Source organism: Anas platyrhynchos, chromosome 24 (assembly GCF_047663525.1).
Source record: "Anas platyrhynchos isolate ZD024472 breed Pekin duck chromosome 24, IASCAAS_PekinDuck_T2T, whole genome shotgun sequence".
In the NCBI taxonomy this organism is placed as follows: Eukaryota; Metazoa; Chordata; class Aves; order Anseriformes; family Anatidae; genus Anas; species Anas platyrhynchos.
This window is the reverse complement of record NC_092610.1, coordinates 3,794,651-3,815,475: the sequence shown is the minus strand read 5'-3', so window position 1 is coordinate 3,815,475 and position 20,825 is coordinate 3,794,651. Positions and strand designations below refer to the sequence as shown.

At 45.7% G+C, this 20,825-nt stretch overlaps 1 protein-coding gene across 8 annotated transcripts; it reads right to left on the bottom strand.

Moving 5' to 3' along the window:
- Positions 1–2,450: 2,450 nt before the first annotated feature.
- LOC119713605 (uncharacterized) lies at positions 2,451–20,466 on the bottom strand. Of its 8 annotated transcripts, none has more exons than XR_011804774.1 (8): positions 14,277–15,022; positions 10,181–13,914; positions 9,127–9,257; positions 7,014–7,084; positions 5,313–5,420; positions 5,013–5,127; positions 4,376–4,679; positions 2,451–3,439 (listed from the first exon to the last, which is right to left on the bottom strand). XR_011804774.1 is itself a non-coding variant. In XM_072027363.1 (7 exons), exons 1-6 carry the CDS (start codon positions 10,247–10,249, stop codon positions 4,586–4,588), a joined length of 588 nt encoding a protein of 195 aa, XP_071883464.1. In that variant the 5' UTR covers positions 10,250–15,024; the 3' UTR covers positions 2,451–3,436; positions 4,574–4,585. The 8 variants fall into 8 exon arrangements, 2 of the variants coding, with proteins under 2 accessions (XP_071883464.1, XP_071883463.1); XR_011804777.1 differs by having other exon boundaries at positions 13,810–13,914; positions 14,277–15,016; XR_011804778.1 differs by lacking the exons at positions 10,181–13,914; positions 14,277–15,022 and adding an exon at positions 19,600–20,466.
- Between the last annotated feature and the right edge of the window lie 359 nt (positions 20,467–20,825).

Sequence of the window (20,825 nt, the reverse complement as noted above, 5' to 3'; positions counted from 1 at the left end):
ATAAACTATTAGAAAGCAAAGGGTCATAAATGATGGCATCTGTGTTGTGATACGAAACGCCTTCAAAGGCCTTCATGAAGTTTGGAGCCTCAGCTCAGTGCTAGAATCTCCCAGGTGAGGTCTTGTGGCTTTACCGGGACCATGCAGCAGAACTGCCGAGGTACTCTTCGTCAGAAGAGTTTGAAAACTGGGGAAAATGCTAGAACGGAAAGTTGATCTACGTGCTGTCTTTGGAGGAGCCTCTGTTACTTGATCAAACCCGACATTCTAGAAAAAGCAGAAAAGCAGAAGGAAAAACTCCTTCAGCACGTCAGGCCAGACTCCCTCAAGTGAGCCCCTGTGGCTTTATTAATGCCCATGGTGGGCTCTAGCGGTCCACAGCACCAAAATACTCTTGTTTAGATGTTTTGTTTACTACAAGAAAAACCCAACTGGAAGCAATTCTGCCATTTAGCTCCAGATCAGTCTCAAGCAACAATCTTCTCAACTCCAAAGCTAGAGTCTGCTTCAGGAGGTGAAGCATTGCTGTCCAACTGAGCCCCACCACGAGTTCACTGGCTGCAGATCAGGAGCTGCAGTTTCAGCCCAGGGGCACCCAAAGACTCCACGCTCCGAGGTACCCCACGTGTCTCAGGCTTTTGGAATCTTCTTCAAAGAGCGCTAGGGCAGACTATGAAACCTGGTGTTGACTGTAATGTGAAAAGCAGGCTGGATTCCCCAGCCACCCACACAGTAAGGAGACACTCACTTTACCAAATGTTTGTGAAAGCTGAAGCAGATTTTGGAATATGCCTCATCAATGAGGCCCTGGCACTTCACTAAATAACTGAGGCGTTCAATGAAATTCCAGCCATGGGGTTTGGAAGGCAGATGACGGAACAGTTCTTAACAACATTTCCACCTAAGAGCTGAAAATCCTCCCGCCGCTCGTGCCATCCCGTGGCAAAACTACCCAGCTCTGCACGACGGGACGAGACTTTGCGACACGTCGATGCTCTTCCCAGCCCCAGCGCTCTCGGCTGAGCCGTGTGCGGCCGTCGGTCGTCTCTTCGCCATCTCCTGAAGTGCTGAGCACGCTTTCCTCCACGGCAGGCTCGGCCCCGAGCTGCTCAGATGGGCTGGGGAGCCAGCTCGGCGCTCTCCCCTGGCAGCGCAGGCCGCCACCGCTAGGCTGGCTCCTCCTGAGCCCAGCGGAGTCTCCTCCATGGAGGTGGCCGTGCCATTTAACCCAGCGCTAAGGCGGCGAAGGAAACCTGGTGTAGATTATAGAGTACTAGAAACAGGAGTAGCGTCTCCCCCATGAGAAAAAAAAAATAAAAAATAAAAAAAAAGGCTCTGCCAACTGTGTGATGGCAAATATGGACTGAATCGTTGACATGGAAACCGGACTAAAGTCAGCCGCGCTCCCTCACGCTCGCACACACACAAGTTATCATTATCCCCAGCCTTTCAACTTGCTACAAACATGGACTGGATCAGCACTTCGGGAATTGGGCAGAGTTTCTCTAATAAAGTATCGGGTAGCTCGGCCACGCTCGAATGAAACGCGCTGAGGAGCAATTAAGGTAGTTGGGTGAAGAAGGATGCTCTTCCATTTTCCTGAAAGGCACAGTGTGCTGAGATATGCAGACTGGACCCAAGAACAAGAGACCCATCTATTATAATTCACGGAGCACGCCGCAAAATATGGAATGGAACGAGGAAAGGTTATCGACGGTCCCTTGGCTTATCTGAGAGTAGTTTTGCTAAAGAAAATTACATTTCCTGCAAATATGTTTGCATTTGTCCAGCCCATTCTCTCCAGGCTTTTAGCCACTATCATATCTAGGTTAAGCACTCTCGTCGCAGCTTCATAACCACTAAGATTAACGTTATTGGAATTATTTGTTTGCCGTGAGTGGCTAATGTGCTGGGGCATTGTGCGAGACAATGCTTATTTATCCTCTTAAAAATATGTCAAGATAGCGTATAATCTCCCTCTCCAGGGCTGACACAATGGCACAGGGGCACGCTGCAAAGTGGAGTTTTCAGCAGAAGGTAACTCCGCCAGCTCGCAGCAGCACAGCTCAAAGGCAGGAGCGGATCGCAGGCTGGATTTGCAGCTTTCCCACCGAGCTGGCACCAAAAAGGGCACGGAGGGAAGGGAGGGGAAGGGAGCGAGCCCCTGCCCCCGCCGCGCCGCCGGAGCCGGCCGCTAGCATCCGACGGGAGCGCTGCAAAACTGCAAAACTTTGGATGCGCATGGAGGGAAGGAGGGAGGGAGGGAGGAAAGCGGAGCGGGGCTGGCTGGGGGAAAACGCACGATTTTTGCAGCCCTCGCTAGGAGGAGGAAAAAGCGAAGCGGATTCGGAGCGGAAGGGAAGCGGCGCGGAGCCCGCAGCGCATCCTGCTCGCGGCTCCAGGCTGCGGAGCCGGAGCGAGTTTGGGTGCACACGTGGGCGGTGGGGGGGGGGGGGGGGGGAGAGGGGAGAGCAGCTCGCCCCCGGCATTAAAAACGAAAAGAGTGGAAGTGGGATGTCAGAATTTCCCAGGGAGAATTCACTGCTGTTCTGAACACGGTCCCTGCGAGGAGGGAAACAAGTTTAAGGTGCCACGGCATTGATTTTCTAGAGGTGGCTGTGCACACCGTGCTCCACTGCCGCCCTCAGACATCAGCTCTCTGGTGCTGAGCGCTCTCTCGGAGAAGGAAGAGTAAATCTACTTAAAAAAAAAAAAAAAAGGCAAAAAATAAAACAAAACGCGGAGCGGAGTTCGTAAAAACCCCTGCACTGGATCAGGAGCCAACCGTCTCATTTCTCCTGAATCCCACCAGATTTGGGACCTGGCCGGTGGGCTTGCAGAGCGGCCCCATCAGGCTGCAAACCCCACTTGGAAGAGTTAAAAAGGCTTTCAAAGCTGCGAAAAGAGACAGACCTCAACTCTGGGCCTGGATTTTCCCACTGAAGCAAAACTATTATTCTGTTTAAGTACTTGGGAACTGGCAGCAGCGTGCAGGGAGGCGAAACCAGCAGAGAGTTCGCCAGCACGCAGAAAGCTGCCGACTCCGAGCAAGTCTGTCCCTCTGTGTTTCTCCCACCCTCTGCTGCTCTTTTCAGTGGAGTGAAAAAAAAAAAAAAAAAGAGAGAGAGAAAAAAAAAAAAATCACTCCCGTGCAATTCTGCCCTCTGAAAGTGTATTTTTAGCCAAGTTGGAGTTCAGGAGTCACGAATAGGGCAGGGGGAGTGCTGCTGGAGAGCCAGGGGCCGAGAAAGGAGGGTTTTCACCCTTTTCATGAAGCTCTTGCACTGCCATTTTACCGAGGCAGGGAGGCAGCGAGCAGGCGAGGGAGGCAGCGCGACAGCCAGCGCTCGCAGAGAAGTTTCTCACGGCAACTGCGGGCTGGATCTGGAACGGAGCCTTTTGTTCACAGCAAGTTGAGCAGGAGAGAGAGTTGAGTCTGCTGAAAAAGAAAGAGGAGAAATAAAATGGAGGGGAGGAGGAGGAGGAGAGGAGACGTAGGTCGTGCTGAGCTGCTCAGCGCACAAGGGGAAAAAGCAGCGAGCTGGGTTATTCTCTGCAGCGCTGCGTTTATTTAGAAAGTTGGTGTCGTAGCCTCAGGCACAAATCCCTTGTTAAATGCATGGGAACGAGTGAGAGACCCAAGGACAAGCATTAGTATACAGGAAGTGGAATTTTCCTAGGGGTTCACATCCTTTGGTGCTCTTTTTGCCAAGATTTTATCCCCTTGCTCGATGAAGGGTGCCTCCTAGAGACACCAGGAAAAAGGCCTGAAAGTGACACGAGGTGCACTGTAGGTCTGGCTAAACTGAATAATTAAAGGTAAGGGACACCTTCCACCAGGAATTACAGTGGGGTCTGAAGGCCAGATGCAACTTTGGGCACTCCCCTCCCTGCCCCCCCCATTCCCTTTCTCCTTTCTCAGTGCCGAAACACCACGCGTTATGTCCAAGGTCTCTGGGGTGAAAAGATAAAAAAAATAAAAATCCCCCCCCTCAATGTAATGCTTACACACGTCCAATATATGCTGCATTCACACAAACAAGTGGGGTTTCCCTCCCAGCACACACTGCTGACCCCTCACCCCCAAACCAGGCGTGCTGTTTGCATGTACCCGCACCCCAAATGCGCCCAACGGGGCTGAATTAACTCCTGAATTAACACCCCTGAAAGGAGGAGCCCAACTTCAGTCGCCTTTGCATTTTGTATTTTTGTACCCTGTATTTGTCCACTCGGTGGTGGACTCAAAGACCAAGAGCCTGCTGCTGATGAGAGCTGGCTTTTCCCACAAGTCGTGGGTTTTTCTCTCTTTTTTTTTTTTTTTTCTTTTTTTTTCTGTGGTGTCTGGAAATACCGTTTCATTAAGAGTGTTAATCACCTCCTGCGCTCTCCGCGCCAGCAGGAAATAAGTGAATTCGCCACGTGTAAATGAGCGAGCGGCGTGCCTGTGACAGCAGCTCAACGAGACACCACGTGGGAAATCCGAGTTAAGGATTTAAACGTGCTTTGCCACTCCGGCCATGAGGGACCGAGAGCCTTGGTGGGGAGGAAAAAAAAATAAAAAAAAATCCACCACGTTTCGTGCTGCTCAGAAGCGACCTCTGTGGCTGCTCGGGGAGTGAAGTTCAACAACCCTGAAGTGCGTGCTGGGCAGATGCGGCACTGTACCACCGACTTCTGGGCTGGAAAAAGCAAAAAGAGAAAAAAGGAATAAATAAATAGGAAAGAAAACCCGAAAAGGGGGCACCCCAAGGAGCAGCGCCGCTCTCCTCGTAGCGAGGGGAGCCCCGCAGCGATCGGGACTCGCTCCGAAGCGGCTGCTTTGCCTTGTGGACAAACCCAAGGATGCTCCGCGCTGACAGAGGGATGTGCGCGATCTCCAGGTGCTGGAGACATCTAGCGCCGGATTTCCAGAGGAGCCCGGTGCCCGGCACTGCCGGGACCAGTGGCGCCCCACGCTGTCCCTGTCCCCATTTGTCCCCAGCCCATCCCCAGCCCGTCCCCATCCCACCGACCTGAGTAACCTGCAGGGGCCGGGGGGCTTCCCCCGCTGGCCACGATTTTCATCCCCGTTACTTTCTTCTGGAATATCGAATAAAATCGCCTCTCCACCGGGGACCTCTAAAAGGCCTGTAAAAGTTTAATAGGGAAATGTCAGAAGGCATCACGCAGGAATTTCACTTCGTTATTTTTTTTATTATTATTATTATTTTTTTTTATGGTGGCATTCACTTTTACATATTTCGTGGCTAATTAACAGGGTGGTTGGTAAAAGATGTAAAGGTGTAAAGGTGCCCCCCTCTCCTTTCGCTTACTGACATGGTGCGAATCCGTTTTACCTCTGACGTGAAACACCGGGAGAGACGAGGTGAAAAGTACAAGCATCGCAGTTTGCCCACGTAGGCAGGAAAATATATTAAAACCTACGTATTAATAAAAATGTCCATTAAAACAAATATTATTTCCTATTGTTATTTTTGGCTGTTGTTTCCCCCCCTCCCCAACTTTGTTTTAGTGAAGCAGGGAAGCATATACAGAAACCTTGCCTGCAGTAGATGCTTTTTTTTTTTTTTTTTAAACGGAGCCCAGATGCTGGTCAGGATTAAGGTTACACCAAACACATTCTACATTGCCATTTTCCAAACAGAATGAAGCAGATGGAAAAGCTGGAGGAGGACGGCACGGGAACGGAGCACTGCTGAAAACTGCAAGCCCTGCACTAACGCTGTAGAGGAGTGAGCCTGGATGCCAGGAGAGACGGAAAGAAACCAGGCATATCAACTTCACATATTGCATTCCTCACATTTGAAATTACTATTTTAATTAAACATCTGTCAGAATATCTGCTTTAAGCCTCGTATTTAAAATGGGGAAAGAAAATTCAGCTGCAGCTATTCACTGTAGGCTCCTTAGGGCTCTGTCCTAGAAGATGCAAAAGCCACTGGCCTCGGGCCATCGGAGTACTTAAGTATATGCGTAATTTTAAACATCGGCAGCCCCAGTGATTTTAAGCATATACTCCCTTAAAGTTAACCATGTACTCAGCACTTTGCAGGATCCGCCCATAAGACTCATACCAGCTCCTAGCTCAAGAAAATGAGTATCTGTGCATCTGAGAACACAAAGAAAATCTTCTTTGGAGAAGGGCTAAAGATTTTTGATTTCTAAAAGACACCAGCTCATCCGTATTGGGAACTCAGGTCACACTGAAATAAAATCGCTGGGGGAAGTTGGCTGAATCCATGCTTATTTGTAAAATACCCCTATTTGGCAAATTAATTCTAAGCATTTTATATGAGATTCTACAATAGCTTAGTTCATCCAGCACTGTGACTCAATCATATGATGTGCTTTGAAAATCTCTTTCTAAAATTGATTTTAAGAGCTTTTTGTTGGGATCATATAGGCGCACACACAATACTTAATACAGCGATAGAACAAATATTCATGCTATGGGGAGAACACTTAGTAATGTCCCTTCATTTCAGACATACAAAGGAAGGCACAAATAACTCTCACAAAATGTAATAAAACAACAACAACAACAAAAATGCAATATTGCAAATAAACAAGGTGTTGACCAGCTTTGAAACATTTGATCGTGAAAGGGCCAGACAGAAATTCTACTCATCTACCTTTCAACAGTCATCCATAAATGTGTATTTCAAAATCTTAATTCTGTAATCTAACCCACATGGGGAGCTTGCAGTCTGCATGCAGGGATGTGACTGATTTTCTGCTTTTAAGGCCTCCATTCTGTAATCTTGCTCAAATGTACATGGCCTAAAAGTAAGATTCTTACCTTCCCAAGTATGCAGCTCAGTAAAAATTTACTTGCATTAAAAACCAAAAATGTAGGGGCATTTAGACCAGCTTCACTGGAACTTCTGGAATTCATTACTGGAGCAGAGAAACAAGGTCATTTTTATCTTGCTGTTATCTATGACTTTAAAGAGGCCCACAATCAAACCTTAGCAATATTACTTCTTCATAAAGACTGATACTATCATACTCACCTTCAGTAAAACAAAGGCACCGGTCAGAACTGTTCGTTCTCTGTAAAACTGAATCCTGAGCTCCAGACGTTCTGGAGAAACATAAAGAAGACATAATTTTAAAATGTTTATAACATTTGTAAAAATATTGAGCATACCCAGAAAGAGAAAAAACAAAAAACCAAAAAAAACCACGTCCATGGGTTGTTGCTTACATTCCTACCCTCATAATTAGATACCTAAATGAAATGTGCTTAAAAAGATTCATACCCATGATATGTATTGGTAAGGAGTGTAACTACATACATTATGAAACAAAGTATTTAAAGTATTTTCTCCTACTTTTAAGGAAACATAGTTAGTGACCTAGGTTTTCCAGTGCCATGGATTACTGTAATCACTGAGAGCACTGCAGTTTTCCCCACGTCTTCCTCCAGATCCACCACCTTCCTATTGTAATGTTTTACTGACTTTGTCTATTCTTATTCTGTATTTTCTTAAGGATTGCTTTATACATACATGTAGAGTAGCCAGCACACATTAATTTCTATTTAAACAAAGGAATGATAGCAGTAAGTAATGCTGAAGCAGCACAAGGAACGTAATTTCCAGACATAAGTGATCAAACTTTCCAGGGGTTATAATGATCCACTGGCAGTTATCAACAGTTACACGTGATAATAGGGTTCTGGATTGAGCTTTCATTAGTTGAGAAACTTCTCGTTATTATTTTTTAAAAGGACTTTGCAATACTTCAAAATTAATGCTGTTCCCCTTGTATTAATAGCCATGCCATAGCATCTTTTAAAAAAAAAAAAAGTGAAGGAGTTGAGTTTTGATGCAAATGATTGATTTATTTTCCATCACCTCTACTGGTACAAAAATAATCTGGATTTGTCATGCTACTATGGGGAGACAAAAAAACAACAGCAAACCAAAGACTTCGAAAGTCGTGTCCAGACAGCTATAGACTAATTAGCCTGACCTCAGTGAGAGATGTAAAACTTATTTCTCACCTGAAATGATGTGGAGGAAAACAGGAAAACAAATGGATAACACGCAATATAGGTTTAACAAAGGCAATCATGCCAGACAAATCTGATGTCTTTCTTCAATAAGAAAACAGCTTTCTTTGTAAAGGAAAACACAGTCCACCTGCTTCAGCAGAACATTTGATCCGATGCCACATGCAGAACTACCAGTTAAACTGGAAAAGATGAAGATTAGTGAAAGAAAAGTTTTGCAGATAACAAGTGGTTAAAGAAAACATGCTGAATTGTGTTGAAATGCAAACTTTCAGCCTAGAGAGTGAGTGCATGAGAAGCTCCTCCAGCACTGGTCTCAGGACCCGTGTTATTCCTGCTAAGTGACCTTCACACGAGCAATGGCAAGAGGAGCATTAATACAGTTCGCTCCTGACAAAATTAGAAAGCATCAGGAAAGAAGACTGGAACACGGTAAATGAAGAACCAGATGAGGTTCTGGAACAGCACAGGAATTCTGAGGACAGGACTAGCAAAGTGGAATGCAGCAATAAGATTAATGCAAAGCACAAAGCTGAGGGACTACTAGCCAAAATTCCTGTAATTGGGAATTTGGGAAATCATCACAGTTAATAGAGAAGGATAAAGACTTAAAAGCATTATTTAGGCACAGAATGACCACACATCACAAAAATGAAGAAGAACCAATGCGATCTAATGGTCAGGTAAGGCACATCCAGATGTTATTGCAGTGACTCTTGCAGAATTCTGCATCCAGCTTATATTGGCAGATATGTGAAAATTGGAACAGTCATAGAAAAGGCTTACTGAGATGGTTATAAGCACAAAGAATCTATCATGAGGAAAGATTGAAGTTTTAGTTCAGCAAAGCCCCAACAAAAGAAAGGCTGAAATAGAATAGGATTAGTTTGTATACATAGCTTATGGTATGAATACAGGAACTTAAACTAAAGGGTTTCGTTAGCACCAAATACACAAGGAGGCCTGATTACTGATGAAGTTAGAGTAGGAGGTCTCAGTAGAAAAATTAGATTTATAAAAGCCCTTCTAGTGGGGCTACTGGGCTGAAAGCACTAACCAGTTTTATGCTGGAGTTTGTCGTCCTGATGGACAAAATGAGATCTGATTACCTGTAGACACCTGGCATAAGGCTTGGTGACCAAGGGAGGCTCCTCGAGTCCCACATCGTGGAAGTCCAACCACCGGGGAAAAACAATACCAGCAGTGTGCTTGGAACGCTCATCTGCAACCTGGTGGATGACTAATGAAGATATTTATAATTAGTTTACTGGAACACGTTGAAAAGTTGTTTATTGTCACCGTGGAATATAAAGATACAGTGAAGAATTTTGATAGCTTTGCCATAAATTTCCCTGCTTTGCAGCAATGAAATGAGAGGAAAACCTCTGTGCAATATCACGAAGATACATTTATAGTGGTTAAAAAGCATTCAGATACCATAGTGAAAAACATAATGAAATTCCATTACAATTAGTAATTCTGTATTTACTGCAGCACACAAATTGTATGCCATAAATATGTAAGCAAACATCAAAAAACAAGGATAAAAAGAAAATCTGAAAAAAAAAAATCATTAAATGAGACAGGATTTGAGAAGGCAGGTTTTCTGATTTGATTTGTAATTACAGACTGCCTAACAGTGCAGGAACTGGGCTAAGATGGGCAGAAGTGTAAGATGCACCCATAGGAAAACTGAACACACTGCTCAGTTCCCTGTTAAATTCATCCGGGTCACGAGAGCGTAAAGAAGCATGAAATACAGAGTGAATAATATGTAGGCTGACCTGGCGCTGGGATACGCTCAGGCTCAGCAAGTTCTGTCAGACAGCACTTGGAGGACTCAGCAGTGACCCTGGCTGCAGCCAAACCTCCACTCACACACACACAGACACAAACTCACCATAGCAATGTAACTCTGAACAATTATAAATGAAAGAACAATCTTTTCTTAGGGTAGAGCTTTCCAAAAAGAAGACCCAGAAGCTGCCAGAAGACCATGAAAGTCTTCCACCCTATTTCTAGTTTTTGCTAATGGCTTTTCATTTCCACCACAAAGAACGTAGCCTGGAACATGCATCACCTACTTCATTCAGTATAAGGTCTCTTAACCTCTCCAGAAAAAAACATACCTGCTTTAGCCATACTTCTCTTTAGCAAACAAACCTTGGCTGCTCTTCTCGGGGTCTTCCATTCTCCACAGACGTTCAGGACTTCAAGCACACCTTGCTCCATGCTGTCAAAGCCTTGTCTGTCACCTCTTCATGCTTCTTTAAACAATAATACACAAGGGGGCACAGGGCAGAAATGGATCCTGAATTTTTGGTGGTTGGTTGGTTTGGGCAATGTTCTCACCAGATAGATGCGTGAAAGACCAAGAGGACACCTCGCATACACAGATTGCATCTTTACATCCTTAAAAGTTTTGGACAAAAGCGGAATTGCACAGCTCTTCTGGTTGTTGATTTCTTCTTTCTACGAAGCCGCTCAATTTTAACTTCGGTTTATCTCAACTCCACAGCCACAATTATTATTTTTTAAAAGGGACATTAATAAAATTGTTCTGCTCATCTTGTGAGTGACAGGACAGCGAAAAACTTCGCAAGAATTATAACCCAAGATTCACGTAGTGTAACTATTTTCCTTCCTATTTGCAAGCAAACATTCCTATTCTGGCTCACATTAGGACTTCTATGAACTTTTTGAGTAATAAAACATAAATCCCATCCGTTGTTGAAAAAGAACATTAACTGACAATTCCTCTTCCATTTGCAGGCTGGCCCACTTGGAGTTCACACCAATGGTGCATTTGGAAACCCTCCTAAGATCTTTTTCTCCCCCTTGTCTTCAGGCATGACATTTTCAGTCATTTTCTGTAGCCACAGATCAAGACATGAACGTGCACAGTAAGGGGGAAAACTGGCTGGGCAGCAGAACTGCACTAAAAAAGCCAGTGGTTATAATGGATCACAAACTGAATTTGAGTCAACACAATAAAGATAATACATCACAGAAATATTTAATAAGGTTGTTTTACGTAGGACACCCGTGACAATTATCTTGTTCAACTCAGTCCTGGTGAAATCTCAGCTGGAATATTGTATCCAATTTCAGGCACCACATTAAAAATAAAAACAGATATAAACCAGCTGGGAAGAGCACAAAGAGAGCAACAAGAAGGCTGGGAGGCTTAGAAAATCTAAACCTAAGAACAAGTTGAAATATTGCATTAAAAACGGGGGGAAAAAAGGAAAAAGAAAAAAGGAAAAGGGGAAAAAAAAAAAGGAGAGCTCACATGAGAGGGGACAAAACAGCCATCTTCCACTTTGTTACACTGAAGGTCGACAACCAAATGTTCATGCCTACTGAAAGCAGAACAGGCCATAGACTTAATTCACAGTAAGATTTAGCAGAGCAACAGAAGTGATGTCTAAACAATGAAAACACTAGCACGGGCAGTGGTTTCGTCGTTGTTCTGCTTTATTTTTAAAGGAGACGATATAAAAACATCCACACATCTTTCCAGCATCTTTCCACACGTCGAAGCATCTTCCTCTTGTCCTGGAGCAGAGCTGTGACCAGTGGGCCTCGTGATGTCTTTCTATGACCACTATTTTTCTTCCTGTATTTGCTATAGTAATAAAAATAGCGAGAAAGGCGTATTTCAAATTTAATAGTGCACTTTTAGAGGAAGAATAGATGATTTGGGGCCACCACCTCAGGCTACCATTTCAGCAAGTTACTTGGAGGACTTTTTTGCAACTTTCAGTTACAGAAGAGATGAGGGAGTGCATTTCAGACCAAGCGTTTCTTCTTTTATTAATGTTATTTTGCCAAGTCAAACTACTTTGACACTTCTGTTGAAGATCTCTGAGCTACACTGAACACGCAGCAGCATGACAGCGCCTTTAGTAACTGCTAATAAAGTCCAAATGCCATTTCTTTGATTAATTTGATTCATTATCTCTTGTCTTAATGCACATTTTTTCCTCCTCAAGCAGCTATTTTTGCAGAGACTTTTTCACTGGATGTCCATAATACTGAAAGTGTCTTCCCATTCCTTGCATTTGTCCACCCTTCAGTATCTTTCCCCTCCTCTTACGGGTGTTGTACAAATCAGGGTAAGTTCAAGGTTCTAAAGATTCTGCTCTGAGCAAGTTTCACAATCCCATCCTAGGCTCATTCTACATCCATTTAATGGTAAATCACCTGCACTGATGAGCAAGGCCGTGTACAACCATTAAGAAACTGTTCGCTGTCTCCATAAATTCTTTCTCCTGGCTCAACAGACCATGTTTATTCTTTGAACCCCTATAACCCCTACTTGATTCATGGACTATACCTAGGAAAAGCTCTCAGTAATTTCTTATGCATTACCAAGCTTTATGACACAGAAGATCAGCACCTTCTTCAGATATAGGCATAAAAAAATCTCACGACAGCATCCCTGACATAAAACTGGCTAATTTTCAGTTGCAAGTGATCAGAAACGGTGCTCTTCCACAGACAGCAACGGGCTTCTGCATGCTAAGGGATGCCTTTGGTTTGTGTTCTGCCTCGTCCCAACAGGCGGCTGCTGCTTCTGCTCATCCCAGCTCTGCACCACGTCCCCGTGCCACCAGTCACACCCAGAAGAGCTCACCGTTGAGTAAACTGCTCCAGGTAGACGTTGTACAGAAGTAACAGGTTGATTACATACGGTGGTTTCGCTTTTTTTTGCATTTCTTCCATTCCTCAAGTAGCAAAAGACCTGCGAAGCTGTACAACTAGATCCTTCCACCTGTGCCACCTCGCAGGAATAAGCATTGTAATGGATTTAGCAGCTGCTTCTTCATGCAACCTCTCAACGTTTTGAGAAAGAAGTTGCACAGGCAAAAATCAATGCCAAGAAAAAAGCAACAGTAAATAGTCAGTTTGACCTGAAGAATTCCCAAATTTCAGAGAATTCCCTAGCAGCATGCTGTGAAAAAGAACACGCAGCTGAGTAACAGACCGGCGCTCTGTGGGATAGCTGCCCAGAATATTTTGAGAGGTGAATTGATGCAAGGAAGAATGGCGCGCACCCGATTAACAGTGGAAAACGTCTTAAATCAGCATAACAAAGTGGGGTGAATGCACTTGTGCTCAGTGTAGTTAAATAGCTGTAATTAGATCAAACAAACGAGATTGATGCATCATCCCTTTGTAGACGTGGCCTTAAAAGGTAGGTCAGGAGCTAAGTTCAGGAAAACAAACAGTTACTGTAGCTTTTACCTAACAAGGCACAGCTACAGCTGACTCTAAAGTAAATACGATTTCCAAGACTTGCTGAATTCTAAAGAAAAAAAGTTAATAGAGAGGCTAGCAATATATAATAATCTTATTTTTTAATCTTATCTTACTGTCAGTAATAAAACTACTGTAGTTGATTGGATACTGTGCCTTTTGGATAAACAACGTACAAAATCGCAGTTACAAATTCATTTGTCTCGAGGCTTTGAAGGTCTTAATTGAAGTGTTCCCTCACCGGTTAATATGTCTAGATGGAAAGGGTGAGTTCTAATTCGCTTTGTTCTTTTTGAATCTTTTTATTAAACGTTAAGAAAATAAGGTAGCACGCTGTTGCATGAAGTACAGTTGCTAAATTTCAGAGATGAGCAAAACATAAGGTAGCAGATGGTATGAAGAGGATATATGTGAAGAAATGTAAATAGCAGGGAACCTCACCAAATCAAAAACGTAAGGCAGAACTGAAAGCGTGTGCAAGACCCCTGGGAGAGCAGAGGAGATGAAGCAACAACTGAGCTGAAAGATACCTGACTTTGCTTCCTCAGAAATGGCAAAGCCCCGACAGGACGCTCTGATCTAGTAGAACAGAAGTCCCATCATATCCAGGGGAGCCAACATGATTTTGAAGGGTCCTTTAAATAAACACAGAATGAGGGGAAGAAACAAGAGCAGAGTTTGCAGGTGCCAACAAATAGATTTATCAGACACTTGGAATCAAAAAGGACCCCCCCTCAGCCCCAAATATTTCAGAACTTGGATCAATAACTAATGAAGATATTATAAAAGTACTAAGAGTAGAAGAAAATTATTGAACAAGGACAAGATGCATTCTTTAAATTAGGCAGGAGATCAAGTGAACTGGTGTTAAGAAAGCACCTAGCACCCATTTGCAGAAGTCACAAAGTGTTTTCTTTCCTTATTTGCACCCAAAATACTGCCACCTGTACCCACACTCATGATCCATCACCCTGAAGATGTTTTCACACGTCTCTACCTCCAATAGAAAGACAAGAAACTGCAATAAGATGAGAGGGATGCTGAAATGCAGGCAGGTGAGGGCGCAGAGGTTGGTTGACAAGTCTCAGGAATTTCAAGGAGGAGCGGCTGGGCCACAGCCTTTCTTACCATGTCCATTTACTGATCACCAAAGGTTAAGCTCAGCTAAAACCTGGGAAGGTGAAGAGCAGCTGATTTCTGAAGTGGCCCTTCCATGCAGCTGCGGAGAATCAGTGTCAGAAAGTACCACACCTTGCTGTGGGGACTGAGCGAGTGTGGACTGCCTGCAGCTTGTACAAAAATCACTGCATTCTGAGCATCAGAAATAAGAGGAAAAGGATAAAAAAGAGAAAAAAGCACAGCACTGTTGCAAAAGACAGCATTAAGGAGATATGGGACAACTCGCTAAATACCCTGCACGATTGCTGAGCCCACTGAAGTCGCTCTCGTGGTGCTCCCTCCGTCGTGAAGATGTGCTTGGTGCCAGGTGGCTCTCTCTGTTTGTCTCATGTCACGAACATTTCCATAGCAGAATACCACAAGTTCGTTGAGACTAAATCACAATGACTCTCGTTTTGTACCTTATTCTGCCCCGAGTGCCATTTGTCTAGGTGATTTATGAGGTGAACTCTGGCCATGCAGGTCTTCTTTCCTTCTGAATGGAGAAACAATCCAGAAAAGAAACGCATCTCTTTTGAGTTAATAGAGGAAACTGCACTAAGCCTCATTCACTAAAGTGTTTATTAGACATCCAGGCCAGCTGAAGCTTAGCACGTTTCATACATATCAAACTGCAGAGAGCTGCTGGGAAGAGCAGAAACAAACAAAACAGATTCACAAGTTTCTTAATAATTTAAATTAAGCTACTAAAGTAACAGAAAAACAAGAGTTGCTGGCAATAGCAACAGATATCTATCAATTCCAGCTTGCTGCTTATAGCAACGCGCAGGAATTGAAAAGCAGTTGGCTCTACATCCCCTCAGATATCCTCAGGCTGAGGGACTGTTAAATTGTAATCAATGTGAATACATAACCCCCAACAGGCACCACATTGCTTTTGTGGCTGCCGATTTCATAAATTGTCTCCAGGTTCTTTGTAATGAAAGATATTGCATATAATTACAGGAAAAAAAAAAAGAGGGAAAAAAAGAAAAAAAAGAGAAGAAGAGTGCAACTTACGAGCCTGGTCCTGTGAAAACTGCCTGCTCTTTGACGACTCAGCAGTTTGTGGGGGGATCATCAGCACTTTGTGGATGTGAGGCCAGTGTTAAGATATAATTTGCAAGAAATAAGTTGAAGTTATACCATAGAGATTTATCAGTTCGGAGAAGACCACGTGCGGAATTCTTAAAAAGCAATGAAATCACAGAATTAAAAATTTTAAGCATAAAAACCATTAAGTCATCCAAGTCCATTTACAATTATTGATGGTAAATCCATCTACTCCAGATGGGAAGAGGTCACTCTCTTCTTTTTCCAGGGCAAGTCTATGAATAATTTGAGTGATTAAAGCTCAAAGCAGGTGTGGAAATGAAAAAGACCGGGAAAGCACATGGGAAAGAAAGCACACTCACATGAAGATGCGTAGCTTTCCTTCTGAAATCAAAAAAGGCACCCTCCGTTCAGCCACACAGCTACAAAATACAGATGAGTTTGTACATTTTTTTTTGAGAAGAGTTGTCACTTTTTAAAGCGCGTTGAAATCTTATTTTTACTTTTTAGGTTTCCTCTTCCTTCTTCTATCGAAGATGACCTAAATTTTGAGCTGAAGTATTCACAGGATCCTTGCTTGGAATATAAAACAACAGCAAAAACATCAGGCTGCAAAAGAGGCAAAATAATAGGAGGGAAAATTACAGTGAAGACCTCCCTGAATAACAGGAGGTCACAAACACTGCAGAAATAGATGCTGAAGTAGTACTATCCAGAGACAGTGGACACAAAGTGATTGCATTTACAGAAACCCAGCTAAGGACAGGTGGGCAGGATGTGAAGCTAAGCAAATGGTCACAGCCCTGGGAATACCCAACGTTTCTCCAAATTTCCCTTCAAATATACCACTGTATTCTTTGTGAAAAACAAACCAAAACAAAAACATCACACCAGAGATACTGATATCCAGGAGTCTCCCGTTGCAAAAAAATATAAAAGTTGAAAGCTCAGTAGGAAAGCAATGGAATTAAACAGCTACAGAAAGGGGTGGAAGCTGTATTTTATATGCAGAAGAGAAAAACGTACAGAATGGGCATATACAACCAGGTAGTCAGTACTATAGACTATGGAAGATTCATGCAGCTCACTATTTAAAAAAAAAAACAAAACCCAAAAACCCACAGGCAGTTGCATTTTATTTTGCTTAAACAGTCAACAGAAACTAAGATTATAATCTGTGCCTTTTTAAAATTCCATTCAACAGATGTTCATAAACAGACTTGAGCCAAATTTCAGTTCCCCAAAAGGATATTCAGACGGAGAACCCTTACAAATGGATGATAAAGTCCTGCTTTTTCCCTCGTAATAATTGCTTTTCTGAGACATCAAATCCTCTCTTAGCCTCATTACAAAGTTCCCACCAGCATAAAACGTATTTTCCATTTCCTATAGTATTGTTTTCCAAAAATGGCACTGACATTCCCAGCACAACTCTCCTTTACTCGCTTTTTGTCATCTCCTCAGCACAGTGTGAAGGGATTGTCTCGGTGACAACGTTCTGTTCTTCTTAAAAAAGCTTAAAATAAAAATCCAACTGATACCGATAAATATTTACTTAATTTAAGAAAAGGGGAATTCATCAATTAAGAATGAAAATTCCAGAAGAAAACAAAAAGGAAAGGCAAAGCTGTAAGAAGTTGTCTTTTTTTTTTTTTTTTTTTTTTTTTAAAAGAGAATGACTGCTCAATAGCTCCTTTTGGGATCCAGTGAGATGATTTCTTTAAAAGTATGGTGTAGAAATACCCCCAAATCACAGAAATTATAAGTCACTTGAGCATTTAAGACGCAATACAAAATTAAGAAATACCAGAACACATAATGAAAACAGTGTTGCACTTTCTTCTCTATGTTAAAAGCGACAGGAAGGGCTGAAGTGAAAGGTTTTATTTTTACTTAATTACCCTCAGTGTTCACTGGGGACTCCTTAGGAAGGGTATCTTACATTTGGACCTAAATGCAAGCAAGATTCAGCCCTGATCTTACATCTTCTGACAATACATTTCTTAAATTAGAAGGCCCACAACTAAGATGTTGATATCACCACTGTGTTCCCCCAACACCTGAGAGGCTCTTCTGTGTTATCAATCTATTAATCCAGGAAGCAGTTAGCATGAAAACAAACAAAGACATTGTTTAAAACGAAAAAACAACCCCGAACACAATACTTTGTAGGCTTGCAGCATCCTTCATCCAAGGATTTCAACACACTTTGAAACACGAGGTCTCAAAATTTGAGGAACAAACAAACAAACAAACAACTTTTAGGTATTTTGAAAAAGATAATGCCTTAATTGAGCGAGCATCCACCTGTGATGCAATTACAAGGGACTGCTACTGCAGCATTTCACACATCCAATCCACCTTCTGGTTACAGCTTACAAGTTTGTGGTATGTAGAAGGAACAGCAGAGCTGGTTAAAGATTTTCTCTTGCTTCACATACTCTGCAAGCTTCTCATTAACTCATACATGACTTTAATCAGTGCTGAAGCACACACTTCTTTCACCGTGCATCAGGACTGGTCTGGAAAAAAACCCTCCGCTCAATAAAATATTATCATAACCACGAATTAGTATAGAAAAAGGCAACCTTTTTCTAAAGTGGCTGCTGATTTTCCTATATAAAGGGTTAAACTGACCTTCACTCATCCACGAGAGGTAATAAAATAGAACTTTAAGGACAAAAATGGAGCACTTCAAGAGATTATTATGAAGAGCTACATTCAAGACGGTAGAAGACAAAACCTTATTCTTAAAGCACAGATGCTTCTAAAACAAGAGATCACACGTTTTAAAAAAAGAACGCTACCGAGCCCTTATAATGAATAAGCAAAACAAGGGGAATCAGTTTTTTTTTGTATTATTATTATTTATTTTCCCTGGCAGGGCTGTGGAGCTGGGAGGAAAGGGGGGCATTTCCTCGCTGTGCTTGCAGAGCCAGCTGCGTGCTTTGCACTTATGCAGGGCTGTGGAGCTGGTATCGGTTGGTGGGGTGGGGGGGGGAGAGAGAGAAAACAGAGTAAGCCTGAGAAAAACCCATCAGAGCTCCTGTCCTCCCCTTTCAGCGTTAATGGGAGGGATACGAGGCTATGGGAGCTGCAGTGGGGGATGGGGCCGGGAGGGGGTGGGGAGAAGCCGAGCAAGGCCTTACAATCAGCAGCAGCTCTTGTTCTCCTCTCCTTTCAGCCCTAAGCAGGAGGATGTGAAGCTCATGTAGCCGGGGATGGGATGGGGGAAGCCGAGCGGGATCAGAGTTTAGCTTTTGTCCTCTCCCGGCAGGGTTAATAGGGGGGGACACAGGAGGCCTGCGGGACGGGGAGCAGGCCGAGGGGTTAACGGGGTGTGGGGGGGTCGGGGAGCCCTTGTGGGGAGGATTTGGGGGGGCCTGGGTGCTCTCCTGGGGGGATTTGGGGGTCCTGTGTGGGGTCTTAAAGCTGAGGGGGGGGGTGTTGGGGGCGAACTTCCCGAGCTGCTCGGACATGGGGGTGAGCCGGGGGGCTGGGGGCTGCCCACCCGCGGTGTGGGGGTGAGATGAGGGGGTGAAATGAGGGGTTGTAGGGTGAGGTTTGGTACTGTGGGGTGAGGTTTGGAGCTGTGGGGTGAGGTGCAGCCGCCCCCTCACAGCTGCGGGGCGCAGGGCCCAGGTGCGCTGACAGGAACGTGGGTCCTCAGAAAGGGGACAGGGAAAAAAAGGGGGAAAAAAGGGGAAAAGGGGAGGAAAAAAAGGCAAAAAAAAATCGTGTGGGCGGAGAGCTGGGGGGCAGCGGGGCGCTGTGGAAGCTCCGCGGCCGCTCACCTGCCCATGAGGGGAGGCTGCGTCCTGTCAGGCGCCGGGGCTGAGGCGCGACCCCGGGCCCCCGACCTCGAGGCCGGGGAAACTTTTCCCCAAACTTTACCGCCCGGCCCCGGCCCCTTCCCCTATCATTTCCCCGGCCCCTCAGGGCGGGCGGCGGGCAGCGGGCGGCCGGGAGCCCCCCTCAGCGGCTCGCCCCCCCCTCCCTCCATTCCCCTCAGCTTCTCCCCGTGCCCCCCTCCCCTCCCTTCCCTTCCCTTCCCCGCGGGAGGGGGCGGGGGCGCTGTTCCCGGCTCCGCGCCGCGTTTTCCCGCTCACCCCCGCCCTCGCGCACGGCTCCCCGGGCCGCCTCACTCCTCCGCGCCTCCGGATCCCTCCGCCGCTCGGGTTTTTTTCACCTCCCCTCCCCCCCCATCACACTTCCTCCTGACTTATCCCGGCCAAAGCCGCGGGGTGAGGGGGGGACAAACGCGTCCCTCGCCTCCCCCTCTGTGATAAAACGCCGCGAAGGGAGAGCGGGACGGGGCTCGATGGCGGCTGAGGGCTGGCACCCTGCTGGGACTACTTGGCGTTGCTGCCACGGCCTCTGCGGAAGGAGCGCGCTGTGTGAGGGGCTGCGCGGTGATGCGGCTCTCCTCAGCGCTTCCTGGAAACTCCCGCTTAGGAGCGGGGGGGGGGGCGGGAGAGAGAAAGAGTCCCAGGCCGGGAGCTGAGGGGGGGGCCCGGCCCCCTGCCCTCCCCGGGGCACCCCCGGTCCCGCTGACACCCCCACAACCGCTCCCCCCACACACACATTAAGGGGAGACCCCCCCCAGTTGGCACAGGGAGGGGGCGAGACCCGTTTGTCCCCTCACAACCCGGGCAGCCCCCCACCCAAAAAAAAAAAGAGGTGCCCCCCCCCCCACCACACACACCACAACGGTGGGGATGGGGGGAGGGTAAAGGGAGCCGCTGCTACACCGCCAGCGCAGAGCACAATCGGGCTGGAAAGCTCCGACTGCAAAGGGCTGAGAACAAAAAAAAAAAAAAAAAAAAGTGAAAAAACCTTCCCTTTGCTGCCCCCTGCCTGCCGCTCCGCAGGGCTGGAGGCAACGGCGCTGCCGGGCTCCGACCCCGCTGGCGGCGTGGCAGGGGGGGAAGGGGCAGCACCGAGCCCCCGGGCTGCCCTCAGCCTGTCACGGTGCTGCTGAGGGAACCGGGGGGGTTTGGGCTGGAAAAAGGGGGCTCAGGGCAGAGCTCATTGCTCTCTGCAACTGCCTGGAAGGAAGGGGTGGGGAGCTGGGGTCGGCCTCTGCTCACAGGGAACTGTGCCAGGAGCAGAGGGAACGGCCTCGAGTTGTGCCAGGGGAGGTTCAGGCTGGCAATGAGGAGACATTTCTCCTCAGCAAGAGCGCTCAGGCGTTGGGACGGGTTGCCCAGGGAGGTGGTGGAGTCCCCGTCCCTGGGGGTGTTGAGGGAGAGGTTGGACGTGGTGCTTGGGGACAGGGGCAGGGGGTGGTGGTAGGGCACACTTGGACCAGATGAGCTTGGAGGGCTTTTCCAAC